General features: G+C 40.0%; 1 protein-coding gene across 3 annotated transcripts in view; it reads right to left on the bottom strand.

Moving 5' to 3' along the window:
- Window positions 1–890: 890 nt before the first annotated feature.
- EPB41L5 (erythrocyte membrane protein band 4.1 like 5) overlaps window positions 891–16,080 on the bottom strand; it is a 140,498-nt gene continuing 125,308 nt past the window's right edge. For 2 of the 3 annotated variants that reach the window (XM_049616217.1, XM_049616215.1), the window contains exons 23-25: window positions 11,243–11,284; window positions 10,744–10,874; window positions 891–5,565 (exon numbers count right to left, since the gene is read on the bottom strand). In XM_049616217.1, the coding sequence (XP_049472174.1) occupies window positions 5,499–5,565; window positions 10,744–10,874; window positions 11,243–11,284 (240 nt within the window). In that variant the 3' untranslated portion in view covers window positions 891–5,498. The remainder of the gene's footprint in view (window positions 5,566–10,743; window positions 10,875–11,242; window positions 11,285–16,080) is intronic. The other variant, XM_049616216.1, reaches the window with a different exon arrangement.

Below are 16,080 nucleotides of genomic sequence, written 5' to 3'. Positions count from 1 at the left end.
ATATATATAGTCTTGGTAGCCCAGTAACCATTCCCTTCCCTCTGGGGACTCACAGCCTTCCCAGGTGTCCTGCCGTCCCCAACTCAAGGTGCCAGGAGGTACCCTCTGCTGGTCAGGCAGCAGGCAGACCGTCCCTGCCGTTGCCAGAGAAGGAGTCCGCACTTGCACCCATCGTCTCACCTTCTTATTGGTCAGAGAACTCTCCAGATCTTCCCAAGGAGTCACTCTGCCCACATTAGAGTGACTTTGGTTGCTTATTGCCGAATCTCTTTGAGGAGAGCTTCCAGCACAGGTGATGGAGCCCAGATTCTTGCCTCTCTCTGCACATCTCATCAGAACCTAATTGAAGCTCCTTGGTTTCCAAGGCCAATTGCTGTCTGTCTTCTGGGCGGAAGGGAGAGGAGGGGAGCAGGGAAGAGAATGGTCTCAGAAGTCTCGCTCAGACTCTCTGTCCAGCAGCAAGGTTCTTCCCTGGGGTGGCGTGACAGAAGACACCTACCGCCCTGTACCAGACGCTGCTCCACGTACAAGGTACCGCCCTGTCCCAGAAAACGGAAATGAAGCGCAGGCTTCTGAAATGATTTAAGGTTTCCTGTATTGAGTAGAGCTGTGTTTCTGCTGTACCCTGTGGCTTCTGGAATGGCCACTGTGGCTTCCAGGATGTGCTGGGAAGGACCAATGAGGTTTTTCCAACTCTGAAAGTGCCTCTGCTCCCAAATTTGGAGCGCTCGTACTAAAATGAACACAGAGAGCGGTGCTGCAGCTCCTCCCGTTCACTGCTTCCACTCGCTCCCTCGCTTTCCTACTAACAGCAGCTCTAACAATCGTGCTGCAGACAGAAAACGGGCACCAGACAGTTTCCAAAAAACTGAACAGCTCGTAAAAACAGAAATGTTTCACAAAAGCTTTATTTGTGGTCACATCTACGGTTGTCATGTCAGTATACAAACAACTCAGTTCAGTGCAGTGCTTCTAATACAAGTCATATAAAGCTGTGGAACACAATGAATAGTGCACTTGATATAAAAATAAATTACACTTTAAAAGCTACTGCAAAGCTTTACATATATAAAAAGTAAACACAAAATAGTTAGTGAGGTCCTTTAAACTGTCTATCATACCCAGGTAAGAAAATTTATTTATGAAAATAAAAAGAGCAAGGGATCTGTACTAAAACACCTCCCTGATAAAAAGAAATCCTGGGAAGTGACTGAATTATTATCTCGAGCAATGTGATAAAGAGACTCACGTATCCTATCTTAAAAGTGGAAATAATTCCGGCTCTGGCACATGTTCACACAGCAGACTTAAGCTCAGGACAGATTTCTATAATCCAAACAAGTCTCCTCATCCTGAAGGCTAATAGATAGGAAAAGCTTCCAACTTTTGTCTGATCATTCGAAAACCAGAGTGTTTGAATTTTTGAGAGGAAAAAGGGACAAATAATACAGAAATGTCCATTCTTCAACTGCAGAAGACTCCAGGTTTCTAAGCAACCAAAAGGCTGAAGGCAAGATTAATGAGGAAGTGGGCAGGCCTCACAAAGACGCTCAGAGCTGGGAGACCCACGACCACCCTGTCCATGCAAATGAAGACGACAACGTCCAGAAACGTCAGGGGCCTCCCAGTGGCGGACGATGCTGCAGAACCTACCTGAACACTTGCCTGACTCCCAGGGAGCCATGCTGCCACTCCATGAAGCTTGAAGTTGGAAGCAGCACCTGTTTTTGTAAATGAACTTCCCTGGAACACAGCCGGCCGATGCATTTCCTACTGTTTTGCTGCTTTTGTACAACAACGGCACTGCTGAGCAGTAAAGTATTATCTCAGCTCTTTACAGAAAAACTTTGCTCATGCCTGCTCTAAATGAGGAGACAAGAACTTTGCTTCTCAGGACCCTTACTTATGGAAAAATATGGAAGATCTTTCTCTATGTAAGAGACTGTCAAATAATCCTGCTCTAAAATGGTCTCTGAAGCAACACCTGAACTTTCATTCTAGGGCTTATGTAAGAGAAGACAGAGGTGCCGGTGTTAGCCAAAATTGGGAAGCATGAGAGAAGAAGCAGTTAAGATGCAAGGGACAACCCAGGGCTTTCATCCTTGATTGTCCACAGAACTTCCGTGATTATGCAAAAGCAGATAAAGGTGAAAACAGACAGCAGGCTATAAGAAATATTTTTAAGTAGAATTTTTCCTAAAACAATATAAACATCTTAAGAAAGCTGCTCAGGGAATGTCTGAATTTATCAAGCTCAAAGGAATCTGCTCATTCCTTCACTCAGCAGCGCTTCTAGAAGGGCAGGCGCGGGAGAACGGTGCCCCCTTCCAGTGTCTCCAAGAATGCTACTGTGACAGCAGGGAGAAACAGGATCTCATTTATCACTTTACAAGTTCTGAAGAAGAGTTGAGGGCAGAAAGCTGAAGCCTACAATCTGATTTTAAGCCCCCAAACCACCTCTCCCTTCCCTGCCCGGACTGTCACATGGCCTGACTTGAGATTCCTGTCCTTTCTGCTCCCCCAAGGCCGGCAGCAGGCACCTGCTGCATGGCTCTGTACTCAGTGTCTCTGGGGCGGGATACACGGCAAGCCCGGAGACGGAGCAGCGGCCGCAACCCAGTCTCAGGGAGCCCCTCAGACCCTCGAGACGCCTCAGGACAACACAAGAAGGCCTGCCACCCTCTCGGCGCCAGCCCCTCCGCTCCCAGTCACAAGTGCCTTCATGGCTGACCCTAATGAGTTACTGGAGTCCAGGGTGGAACCGGAAACTCTGGGAAGAAAGTAACCACAGAGAAGCTGAGCCTGTGGCTAACAGCCTCCTGTTATTTGTTGCCAATCTGGGTCTGTTATCTCAGCTCTAAATCACCTCCGAGCTACTTTCCAAGGGAAGAACACTAACAGCTTTCTAGCTGGAGCGCTCAAATCAACTATTGTTCTTGCTCTCTTTTCAAACATGTTCACATAATTATAACGTTGCCAGTATTTCTTTTTAGCTGTATTTACTAAGGTGCATGGGAACCTCATTCTAGATGGAGAAAAACTTCCTGCCCACCCAGCTGTCATTGGGAACAGCCACTGGGGCTCTTTGAGCTCACCTGAGGATCCGAGCTTCAGTTAGTTTATCTGAGGATTCAGATGTGCAGGTGGGTTTTAATCTTTTGCAGTGGAAGACTGAGCCCTGAAGGTCACCGGCAGGCAGTGCCACCATAGCTGTAACCAACCTGCCTTCTTATCCAGCATCACCTCAAATCCCTTCCTCTGCTCATATTCTTCACTGACTCACACATATATGCTTCTGTCTCATCACAGAGACGGACTTTCCCCTTCCCTCTCGGACACATTCACAGATATCCTGAGCCCTGCAGTTCTCTCCCCCCCACTCTCAGATAAGCAGAACGAGATCGCCGTCACAGCAACTCTGGGGAAGGCGGCAGCAGCAGACATGACAGGGAAGTTATTCTACTTGACAGGCACCTACACTGTCAGGGCCAATTCATCATGAAAGTATAAATTTCCATGTTTACCACTTCATGCCAGGACAGAAGACAAAATTTAGCGTGAGGTTTAAATATAGTTTAAGGAAGTCTTTATCAATATTCTAACCAGCAAGAATACAGGTACCTGAAGACACAGAGGTTATAGACTATTTTTAACAACTTATTCCTCAATTTTAAACAGTTTAAAATGAGGCTGGTGCTCGCTCCTAAACTGGCTGGGAAGTTGAGGCCTTCCAAGCTAGTAATGCCTTAGCTGTTCCGTACCGCGGTTACAGGCACAACTTGAACCTTTCAGTACTTCTAGCACTGTCAGCACACTAGAAATCTGATGGCCAGTCCAGCATGTCCCGGGCTAGGCCCCTGGTTCTAGCTGTCACTTACAGCTGCGAGAAAATGTGTTTTACAATTAAGAATTGGCAAGAGCTCAACCAACGAAATTCACAAGCTTAGCACAATGGCTAAGAGGAGGAAGCCAGCAAGAAGCGCCAACTTTCTTTCCTTCACCAAAGTTGTTCCGTGCAAAAGTGGTTTCCAAACTCTACAGCTCCCTGGGAAACAGCACGAGATTAAAATTCCTGATCTTTCCAATCAGACAGTAGCACATGTTTGCCTGAGCACATGACTGTGCTACAGGGAACCCAGGACAGTCCAAACCACAGAGTTTTAAAGGTCACAAAACTGGATGTTCTTTTATGCTGAGCAACATAAATTAACACTCAATTATATACATAATACAGGGCAGAAAACTAAACATCAAATTCCAGGAGGTACAGTTTGATATCAATCCTTGATCACAGGGATTAACAACTATACCAAGATGGTTTCCACACTATCCTCATTCCCAGTAGCAACTGGGAATTCTTAAGTTTTAAAGCCAAAATAATAGTGTTTTTCTGGATGCTGAAATTGCAAGTGGTTATTTTTGCATCTTTGTTATTTTCTATATGAGCGTGTACTACTTTAATATCCAGAATTTTTTTGTGTACCAAAAGTGACGAGGAACTTCTAGAAACTTTTTAAAATTAACACAAAATTCCTAACATAAGGTGAGATAGGAGTTCTTCCAGTATGCAGAGTAGTTTCAGACATTGTAGGTGTTCAAGAAACAAAATCCCCCTAACTCCCTGATTCCCCATTTCTGTCCTGGTATTTTTGTTTTGTTTCATTGTCTTTAGTTGATGAGTTCTAACTTTATTTAGCCCATATTAAAAGGAAAAGAAGTCTATGTCCAAACTGGTAGCAGTGTGGGGAAGTGACTGCTATCTCCGTCCAGGCTGAAAAGTTACAGTCTATGTGTGTGGTGCATGTGTTTCCTATAGGGAAGCAGGGCTGAAAAAAAATATGGCGCAAAATACACACAGTTTATCTTAACCTTAATGTAAACCTGGGAGTATTAAGATAGCCAGTCCAGTAAGATGTTAAAAGTATGGGAGACATCTGGAAACCTTCTGTATTCTAAACTTCTTTTTAGTACTGTAATAACTGTAAACAAGCTAGGCCTTAATCTACCTACATAATGCCCTCATTAATTTCCTAAATTCCTGATTTCTAGGTATTCAATGGGTAAGGGCAAGTTCTCTAACAGGCATTCAGATCAAGGACACTTATCCTGATACTAGGGAGAGAAATAACATTCAAAAGGCTATTACTGACTACCAGAGACCTCTGGTTATGGAGGGGTTATGAACAATTACACCCACTAGATGGAGCCAAGAGTTTGAAGGAAACCACAGAGAAAGTAATTCTCGTTTCAAGAATTGACAACTGCAATACAATTATAGGTAGATACCCTCATTTGATCAAATACGTAGTGTAAATTAAGCCCTTCCAGTTGGACGGAAAATGTTTTTCACTGAGTTGAAGTCTAATCTAGGTGAGCTTTTTTAACTCACAAGTAAGGACAAGCTCCTGAACCCAACACATTCCAGCGGAAATTGATTCCAGGACGGACAGCTGCAGAGTGCTGGGCATTCCAGTTATAAGTGAGAAGGAGCCAAACCCTCAGAGCTCAGTAGTCAGTAAACACTTCTGTTTCAAGATGGCTTCTTCGGCCAACGTTGGAACAGAGCTGAAAGGAAGAATGGGTTACTCGTTATTCAGTAAAACCACTGGGGTGGGAACAACATGGATTTCTCCACCAGTGCTACATGGAGCAGGTTGACAGTGAAAAACCTAAAGTGACTATGCTGCAGCACCAAATTTAGCAATGAGACATTTACAGAAGGGAATTTTCTAGATAATTGATGCTTATTTCATCTTGAAATGAAATCTAAAGGTATCAATTTCCCCTACTTCCTTGAATAAAAGGTACCAAACACTTACTCATTTGTCAATGAGTCAGGGTTATTATGAATAGCAAGAACAATACTATGTAGAGCATGACAGCAACCCGCTCAAAAACTACCAAGGGAAGGGGGCACACGATTCTGTGCTTTACACAGATAGTCCCAGATGGCTGTGGCTCAGTTCCCACGGCAGGTAATCAGAGTTATGTGAAAAAGAAAAGGCTGTGGGCTCTGCATGAGTGCCCAACAGTCTCTGCCACAGCTGAAGAGCATGTACACAGATGCAAGGATGTAACGTCATCTATTTGGTTTCACGAAAACCTTAAAATATACAGTACAGAGAACACAGTTTAACGTGGTGAAACTACTAACAAACTTTATAGACGAAACAGCCATCATGTGCCACCTCCCTCATTTCTACTACACAGAGACAAACACTTTCAACAGTTTTCTTTTATTTCAGTATTTTCCTTCACTTTTCTGTGTCTCCGGGTCTCAAGGTGTAGTCCCTGGAATTTGTTATAAATGCAGATTCTTAGGCACCACCGAGACATACGAATCACAGACTCTGAGGCTGGAGCCAGTAAGCTGTGTTTTAATAAGTCCCCCAAGTGACTGTGATGCACAACTAGCAAGAGTCTAAGTGGCCTCTTTCTACAATGACTTCCTGTCATGGACTGGCAGGGCTTACCATTCTTATAGCCCACTCACCAGCTCCCCAATCCTCCCTTCCTATCTTTTCAACAGTTGTGGAAATAATTTTGATCACAAAGATATTCAGTGTTGTAATCATTTCCACAATGTGGAATATTTCCACAATTGACAGACGTATATTATGTTTTTTTCTTATACAATTCGTTGTTCCTGGACTAAAGAACTGCTTCCTTTTTTGTTGTGACTGTCTGCTCAGTTTTCTGTACTTATTTCTAATTTGTCCCTAAGCTTGCAGATAGAACCATGGATCTCTTCACAGTATATCCAGACAGGTCATGTAACTGTTTAAACACTGGGGTAAGGCCATTTGTTTGTATTTTTTCTTAGTAATATCCTTCCTGGAACTCTGTACCCCCCTCTTCAAATCTGTACAGAATCACTTCTAGACCTGCAGGGCAGCTGTTGCCTTGGAACTTCCCTCCACCTTCCTGCTGGTTAATTCCTGCACCGGTTTCCTGGGTCCCATGTCTTCTTGGATAATCATCTTATTTTGATGGAACACATCTCCAGTGAGTAAGCCCACTTTGGAAGTACATATTTTAGAGAAACTCTATGCTCACTCTAATCTCACATTTCATTGATAGTCTGGATATAAAAACCTAGGTATGGAGTGCCTGGGTGGCTCAGTTGGTTAAGTGTCTGACTTCAGCTGAGGTCATGATCTCATGGTCCATGAGTTCAAGCGCCCCATCAGGCTCTGTGCTGACAGATCAGAGCCTGGAGCCTGCTTCAGGTTCTGTGTCTCCCTCTCTCTCTGCCCCTCCCCTGCTTGCGCGCGCTCTCTCTCTCTCTCTCTCTCTCTCTCTCTCTCTCTCAAAAATAAACAAAAAAAAATTTTTTTAATCTAGGTGAAAAATAATTTTCCTCCTGAAATCTGAAGGCATTGCCCTATTATCTTCTTACTTTCAGCGAAGTCTGCTGTCATTCTGATTGCCAATCCTTTCACATACTTTTTCCTCCCTCTCTGAAGACTTACATCCTCTCTTAACTCAGATATTCTGAATAGGAGTCCTTGGTGTTGTCTATTTTCATTCTCTGTGCTGGGTACTCAGGTCCGTTGAATCTAAAAACTCAAGTACTTGGGTTCTGAGAAATCTCCATTTCTTTTACAATTACTCTGTTCTTTTCGGATCTCTAATGATTCATATACTGGACTCCTTGGACCAATCCTCCAATTTTCTCTTGTGTCCCAATTTTCATCTTTTTGTTCTACTTTCTGGGAGAGTTCCTCAACGGATCTTCCACGCCTTCCTTAGATTTTATTTTTAACATGGTTAATAATTTCTAAGAATACTGCGTTTTTTCTTTTTCATTTCCTGTTACTGTTGCACGGATGCAGCATCTCCTCTCTCATGAAACTATTGTTTTGTGAAGTTTTTGATGTTCACATTCCTTTCTTTCCCCCGTTTCTTTTTCAGTTTACCTGTTCTAATTAATTTTCCCTCAGACATCTGATAATTTTTGGCCCTCTTCGCACTTATGAAGGAAGCACCCATTCCTATTTAAAAGTGAAGCACTGGAATGCCATTTGGAAACGATACACATAAGCACACTCCCTACACTAATGGGCTTGCAGTAGAGTCACCGGGCAGGTTTCCTGGCAATCTCATCAGGGCAGCCACAAAAGTTAGTCTCTGGGAGCCTTTTGTCTTTATTGGTCAGTTTCTCTAGAGAATAATCCTCTTATTTCTCAGCTGAAGACATTTTACTTGGCCAACAACATTCTGGAAGCTGAGAAAGAAGGAAGGTTGGCTGTCTCACCCTTCAGTGTACGGACTTTGAGTTACCTCTGCTTCAGCTCAGAGCCTTACTCTAAACAGAAACTCTTCACATCTGGAGCCCCTCTGGCCCAGCTCTTCCACAAAAAAACCTGCAGAATCATGCTGGCATGGGTACAGTGAGGTTGGGGGGGTGTCTATGCTATAAATCTTTTCAACCAGTCCTCAGATTCTCAGCCCTACCTTCTGCCCCATCTTCACAAATATCTGGTACCTCCAATTCCTGAGCTCTTTCAGGGTTCTGCAGTGGAAATTGGCTGGCTTTTTTATTTTCTCAGTTTCCACCCCCTCCCCTTTTTAGGCCTAGATTTCATTTTTCCCTTCTCTGTGAAGTTGGTTACTATTATTTCTCTGCTTCCACAACCTGAAATCTTTCAACTGCTGTTGTCTTCTCCTCTATTCTTTGTTCTTGTGGTCTTATGCCTTTAAAGTAAAATTTTACACACAGCACCCAAAGTAAATCTGAATCTGTAGAGATGTGACCAGTCATCATTAAAAAAAAAAAAAAAAAATTACTAATTATCACACATATATATTGAAGTGTACACAGCATGAGTTTACAGCTTGATGACTTTTTGCAAATCGAACATACCTTTGTAACCAGCATGCAGATTAAAAAAAAAACAAGAAGAAAACTGAATTTGTATTCCTCAGTGACTAGTCAGGTCGCACACTGTCTTGTATGTTTATTGGCCATCTGGATGTCCTCTTGTAAACTGCCCTATTCAAGTCTTGCCAATTTTTCTATTTAGCTATTTTTTTCTTATTGATTTACAATAGCTCTTTATATATTCTAGATAGGAGTCCTTTGTCAAAGACAGAGAGATAGAGATAAATGCAAAGGTGGAAGGAAGTGCAAATATTTTCTCTCACTCTGTGGCTTCCCTTTTTGAGAGCTTCCAGTTACTTCTTTTGGCAAACAGAAGTTCTTGATATAACCCAAGTTACCATTTTTTTCCTGTATGATTAAAGATTTTTGTGAGTTGTTTAAAAAATCTTTTCTGAGTTCTAGGATGTTTGCTTATGTTTTCTTCTAAAAGCTTTATTATTATTTGATGTTTCACATTCAGATCTGAAATCCATCTAGAATGGATTTTTGTGTATGGTCTGAGGTTGGGTCAAGATTAATTTTTTCCCTCACGGATGTTTAATTTGTCCAGCTGATTTACTGACAGATCATCCAGTCTGTCAGTAGCACGGCATAGCACTGCACCACCCCTTTTTCACAAATGAGGTAACTATGTATGTGTGGGTTTGTTTCTAGACTCTATTCTGTTCCACTGATTTATCTTTTTTTTTTTTTTGAGGTCTAATTGGCATATTAACATTATATTAGTTTCAGGTGCACTACTGTCATCTTTGATCTCTTTAATTCTTCTATGACTACTTTGTTTTGGGAAGGAGAGCAGACAATCTTCTTTCATCTGTCATTTTTAATTTACAAGTCCTTAAGAACGCATAAACTCAATTACAAAGCATTATCACCTGGTCCTCTACATGTAATTTCTATTTTTACAGTGGCAATTATTAGGCATATAAATGGTTAGAAAAATAACCTATTAAGATTGTATAAGGTGCTATTTGACAACTATACGTGAGTTCCCCAAGGCAAGTCCCATGTCTGTCTTATTCACTGCTGTCTTCAGTGCTGCCAAACCAGATAAAATCAAGGCCTGGTACATAACAGACATTCAATAAGTGTTTGCTGAGTGAGTGATTATATTAAAGACTGTGGAGATAAGAAAACGACTTAAAATGAAACTATCAATTTCTCTCAAGCTAATCAGCTCTAATAATTTTTTTCACTTAATTAGGAAATTTTTCTCTAGTTAGGAAAGCATCTACTTCAACTGACTTACACTCTCGGCATCCAAAGAAGATATGAGAAACAGACATAATCAGAAAAAAGTCCGAGGTGAGAATGAAAGCAACTGTACATCTTTTGCAAAAGAGGCACAGTTTTGGTCCTGACAACGAAAAGCTGAAGAACTACATGCCAAGCGAAAGGTCTTTTGAGTCCAGCTTCTGTTTGTGGCATGTGATATGCTGAAATAAGCTTGTAACAGGTGTCAGTACAAGGTGTGCCAGAGCCTCACCTTGGGAATCTCCTATCTCCCTCTTATCTGTGACTCTTCACCTTACTGATGGACAACATAACAGTTAAAGCATGAAAGGAAAAGATATAAATGAATTTGAAAACAAATATAAATTTTTCAAGATAAGCCTATTAACATTTATGAAGATTTCATTAAAAAAACCTAGTAATAATAAGGCCTACTTCATAATTTTGTAGAAGACTGACAAGAAAATAGAAAGAAACACTATTCTAAATAATAAACAGAAAAAATTTACCCAGTTTCAATTAAGTTGAATTAAAGAAGAACTGACATTACTGCTATAAATATATTAATTTTACTATTTTTTCCTAACAGATGCCTAAGAATTGCAATGGAGAAATAATTTCCTCACCTGGTCACAGCATCCACCAAGAATGGTGCCGGGGCAGAAATCAGCGAGGCTGCTTCTCTATTACCATGTCCCTCCTTCCCCGCCAAGGACGGCACGCTTCCTGCCAGTCCATCAGAAAGAACACGGCTCTGCTGAGGGAGAAGACAAGGCATGTAAGCAGGGGTGACAATGCCCACCCGGGCGTCAGCCCTTCAGCTCCAAGTCATCTTCTCTAATGATTATGGTCATAAGTAAGAGCATCCTGATGGTCATGGCTGTTTGGGTTTGTTTTTTTACCATCTTTCACCTCAGATTTTTATTTCTGTTTTTGTCAGCATCCTTAATGAGCATTTACAAATAGAAAAATTAAATCACTAGTTTGAAGCCATTAAGTCCAGTTAACAGAACTCTGGGAATGCCCCCACATTTTTAGGGAAAAGCAAGAGCCTGGTTTTCCTCAGGCTTTAGCTTTACTCTGACAGGGCAACCAAAAGAAAAACCGCCAATGTCATTCACCTACCGGCACAATCCACCGTGGTGTGATCATGGATGTTGAAGATACCTAAAATAAATGTTATATATGTGTTTACTTTTAGGGAAGTCTGATTTTCATAATCATTCTCATAATGCTTTCTTCTCCTATGAAGTGCACAGTTCTTAATGGTTCCTCCTAAGCTGACACGCACTTTGAATCCAAGATCCTTTTCTATGACACAGATGCCATACTCACCACTTAAGAGGGAATCTCTTTAATTTAAAAATGTTCTACTCCAAGAATGCTGTTTCTACTTTCAGTTCCTTATTAATGGACTTCCCTCGCTCCCCAACCCTGGCATCCAGTTTAACATTTTATTTTCTGACATTTCAGTTCACTGCAAACAATCATAGCCTTCTTGGTAGCATCCTGAACAGTGGATTGTGACTAATCCAAATTAATAGCACAAAAGACGTACACAGAAAAACAAATCTGTTTATATACAGGTCATTCCCTGATTATCATGCACACGCAAACATTCATACTGCTCCTGACTCACAGGGTCTTTGTTACATTCTTTTTAATGTTTAATTTTCTAGATCTTACTTCTATGTGTAGAATTATAATTTCATGAACTCTTCCTATTTTATACAAAATCAGACTAGTCCCTAGACTGGTGGCCTTAGATCCTGATAGGAAAAAATTAACATAAGTCCAGGTCTTATTAATAAGTTAGGTGACCACCAGAAGAACAAAAATACAACATAAGACTTTCCCATCAATATAAAGTAAATGTACTTTTATCACAGGAAATAAAAAGGACAGAGAAAGAGAAAGACTACATGGTAAAAGTAAACAAAAAAATGGTTTGGCAGAAACACATCCTATAATAACCATAATTACAGTAAATATAAATGGATTAAACTCCATTTATGTAACATATAAATGTATCTATGTATATAATATGTATACAGTATATAAATTTATATATCTATATAAACTCCATTCAAATAAGACTTAAAAAACAAGATAAAAGGGCGCCTAGGTGGCTCAGTCAGTTAAGTGTCTGACTTCAGCTCAGGTCATGATCTTACGGTTCATGGGTTCAAGCTCTGTGCTGACAGCTCAGAGCCTGGAGCCTGTTTCTCATGTCTCCCTCTCTCTCTCTGCTCCTCTCTGTCCATGCTCTGTTTCTCTCTCTGTCTCTCTCTCAAAATAAATAAACAGCAACAACAAAAAAAAACAAGATGCAGCAAACTGTTGTTCACAAAAGTTCACTTAAAACCAACAGATACAAAAAGGCTAAAAATAAAAGCACAGGAGGTTATACACTAAGCAATATAAACTGAAAAAGAAAGCTAGGGTGTCAATTTTGTATCAGTCACAAAGGAAATTAAGAGAAAAAAAAGGGGCAAAGAAGGACACTTTAAAGTGCTGAAAGGAGTTTGAGAAAGTTTAATTACTGTTAATATACGTGCACCTCACAGCATATCTTCAAAATACACCAACAACTGACAGATTTAGCAATAGATGAGAAGGGAATTAATCACTAATTGATACAGGTATGAAACACACTCTAGAAACTGACAGAATATTAAAGAGAATCAGCAGATTAACTAATGAATGAATTCAGCAACTCTGTTAGACACAAAATTAACTTATAAATTCAACTGTAAAAAATTAAATACCATTCACGGTATCAAAAAAATTGTAACAAAACTATAAAGTCTTTAGGACTTAACCTGCAACTTAAGAAGACTTATAGAGAACATTTATAGACTCAAATAAAGATGAGCGAAAACACAAGTATCGTGTTCATGAAAATGAAAAGATTTTACAAAAGTGCCAGGTTTTTTTTTTTTTTTCAAAATAATCTATACATTTAATATAAACTGCATTAAAACGCCAGCAGAATTTTGGGGAAAATCTGCCATACTGATGCTGAAATTTATAAGAATACACGAGATATCAGCACAAAGCCAGAGTAAGAAACACAACAGTGGTAGAGCAGAAAGAGCCCACTGGATCAGAAACACACCAACTGGGAAAGGATGGATTATTTAGTAGATAATATTGGGAAAATTGGATCTTTATATGGATGAATGCAAATTTGGGTCATATCGAAACCACAACTGACCTCCTCCCCCAAAACTTCAAACTATTCTAATGGATTAAAATCTCAGTGTGAAAGGTAAAATAAAATTAAAACTAACAGAAATGAATACCTTTGATCTCAGGGGATGGGGTGGCAGATGCGGAAGGAGTTTTTTCAAACCCTACACCCCAAACAATGAGAAAAAATGAAGAATGAATGGCATCAGAATAAAAGGTTTCTGTTCAGTCAAGGCTATACACCTATTTTACTCATCCATCTCCACAGTGATAGACATAGCTTGCCTCAATCTCCTTGCTACCTGCTAAAATGACACAGTGATAAAAATGCCTCAGATGTGTTAATACACAGATTATGAGAACATATTTTTAATATCTAAGACTGACATATGATTAACAACTAGACTGACTATACAAGAAATTCCTGAAATCATCAGGAAAAAGACAGGAAACCTGGTAGAAAAATGGGTAAAAGAAATGAATAGGTGACTCACTCACAGGGGAAACTTAAATCAGCAATAAAACAATGGAGGAAATATACCATTTAACTCATGTGAACTGTAACAATGAGACAAACCCATAAAGATGGAACACATTAGACAATCAGATAAAACGCAGTGTAAGGAAAAACTGGTAGGAATGTAACTGTGGGAGCCATTCTGGGGGCAGAGAGCAATATCCAGTATTCATATATGCACGCAATTCAGCAATACTACTTGTGGGTATTTATCCCACATTCTCCCACAGTACCTTCAAAGAAATGTGAGGTTGTTCTTTGAAGTTATATTAGTTGCAGGTGTACAATATAATGATTCAACAATTCTAGACATTTCTCAGAGCTCATCAAGGTAAGTGTACTCTTAATCCCCTGCACCTACGTCACCCATCCACCCACCCAACTCCCCTCTGGTGACCACCAGTTTGTTCTCTGTATTTAAGAGTCTGTTTTAGTATTTGTCTCTTTTTCCTCTGTTCATTTGTTTGGTTTCTTAAATTGCACACATGAATAAAATCATATGGTACTTGTCTCTGTCTCCCTTATTTCACTTAACATTATGCCCTCTAGCTCCATCCATGTTGTTGCAAATGACAAGATTTCATTCTTTTTTATTACTAATATTCCATTGTATGCATATACCACAACTTCTTTATCCATTCATGTAATATCAGTCGATATTTGGGTTGCCTCTATATCTTGGCTATTATGAATAATGCTGCAATAAACATATGGGTGCACAGATCTTTTTGAATTACTGTTTTCATTTTCTTTGGGTAAATACCCAGGAGTGGAATTACTGGATCATATGGTGATTCTATTTTTAATGTTTTGAGGAACCTCCATACTGCTTTTAGCAGATGTTTATCTAAATAAATATATGAAAGTTTCCTGGAAGGACACACAGCAAATACAGTAGAAGGAGGAAAAGGGGAATGGAAGTCAGGAATGGAGGCCAAAGGAAAACAAAAGAAGACAAACAAAAGAAGACCTGCATGGACCTAAGAAGATAGTCTGCTGTGGCCTGAGAGATATAATTTGGGCATCTGACTTTAAAAAAATTGGATACTATCCTATTGGTCTTAGAGATATCTTGTCACAAATTTGTTACATATTTACTAATTTCCAAACTGATCGGAATCTTAGCGCTTTCCAGAACTTTTTCCCTAGCCTTAGTAATAGATATTTCTGCTATAAATTTTAGATTCTTTCTGCCTTTGTTCCTCTCAGGAAAGATAGAACTTTATGATTATAATTTGCACACTCCTTGAGAATGCTAACTATAAATGAGGTAAACATAAAAATATAATAAAAACCCTTCCCTCAATAAAATGCACTTTAGGGGCGCCTGGGTGGCGCAGTCGGTTAAGCGTCCGACTTCAGCCAGGTCACGATCTCACGGTCCGTGGGTTCGAGCCCCGCATCGGGCTCTGGGCTGATGGCTCGGAGCCTGGAGCCTGTTTCCGATTCTGTGTCTCCCTCTCTCTCTGTCCCTCCCCTGTTCATGCTCTGTCTCTCTCTGTCCCAAAAATAAATAAACGTTGAAAAAAAAAAAAATTAAAAAAAAAATAAATAAATAAAAATAAAATGCACTTTATTTATTTAATTTTTTTAAATGTTTTATTTATTTTAGAGAGAGAGAGAGAGAGAGCACACAAGTGCGGGTGGGGAGCAGAGAGAGAGGGAGAGCACAGAATCCAAAGCAGGCTCCAGGCTCTGAGCTGTCAGCACAGAGCCTGATATGGGGCTCGAACTCACGTGCCGTGATATTATGACCTGAGCTGAAGTGGGATGCTTAACCGACTGAGCCACCCAGGCGCCCCAATGCATACTTTATTTAAATATCTATAATTTTTTATAGCTTTACTGTTTTATTTGTACAGTTTTACTGTTTTCAGTGATGAAAAGTTTTGTTGAATTTTTTTTCAGAATACAATAGCCTTCTTAAAGCCAGTTTAAAATTAATGGGAAAATAAAATCTCACAAAAAAACAGGAATACCTGAAAAAAATAAAAATTAGAAAGTACAGAACTTATATTGGCGGGGCTATAATGACAAACTTTAATACAGGAAGTCTTGAATGAGAAAAACATTGTATTCTTAGCTAAGAAGAAAAATTATTACAAATTTGGCAATTTCCTCAAATTAACTTATGAATTTAATGTATTTGCAAATAAAAACCCAAAGGATTTTGGAGGGGTAGGACCTGAAAAAAAATTCTATAATTCTTCTGAAAGAAGTAATAAGCAAAAGTAACAAAACAAAACAGCTACAT

This window comes from Panthera uncia, assembly GCF_023721935.1.
Source record: "Panthera uncia isolate 11264 chromosome C1 unlocalized genomic scaffold, Puncia_PCG_1.0 HiC_scaffold_3, whole genome shotgun sequence".
Taxonomy (NCBI): Eukaryota; Metazoa; Chordata; class Mammalia; order Carnivora; family Felidae; genus Panthera; species Panthera uncia.
This window is presented reverse-complemented; position numbering and strand designations above follow the sequence as displayed.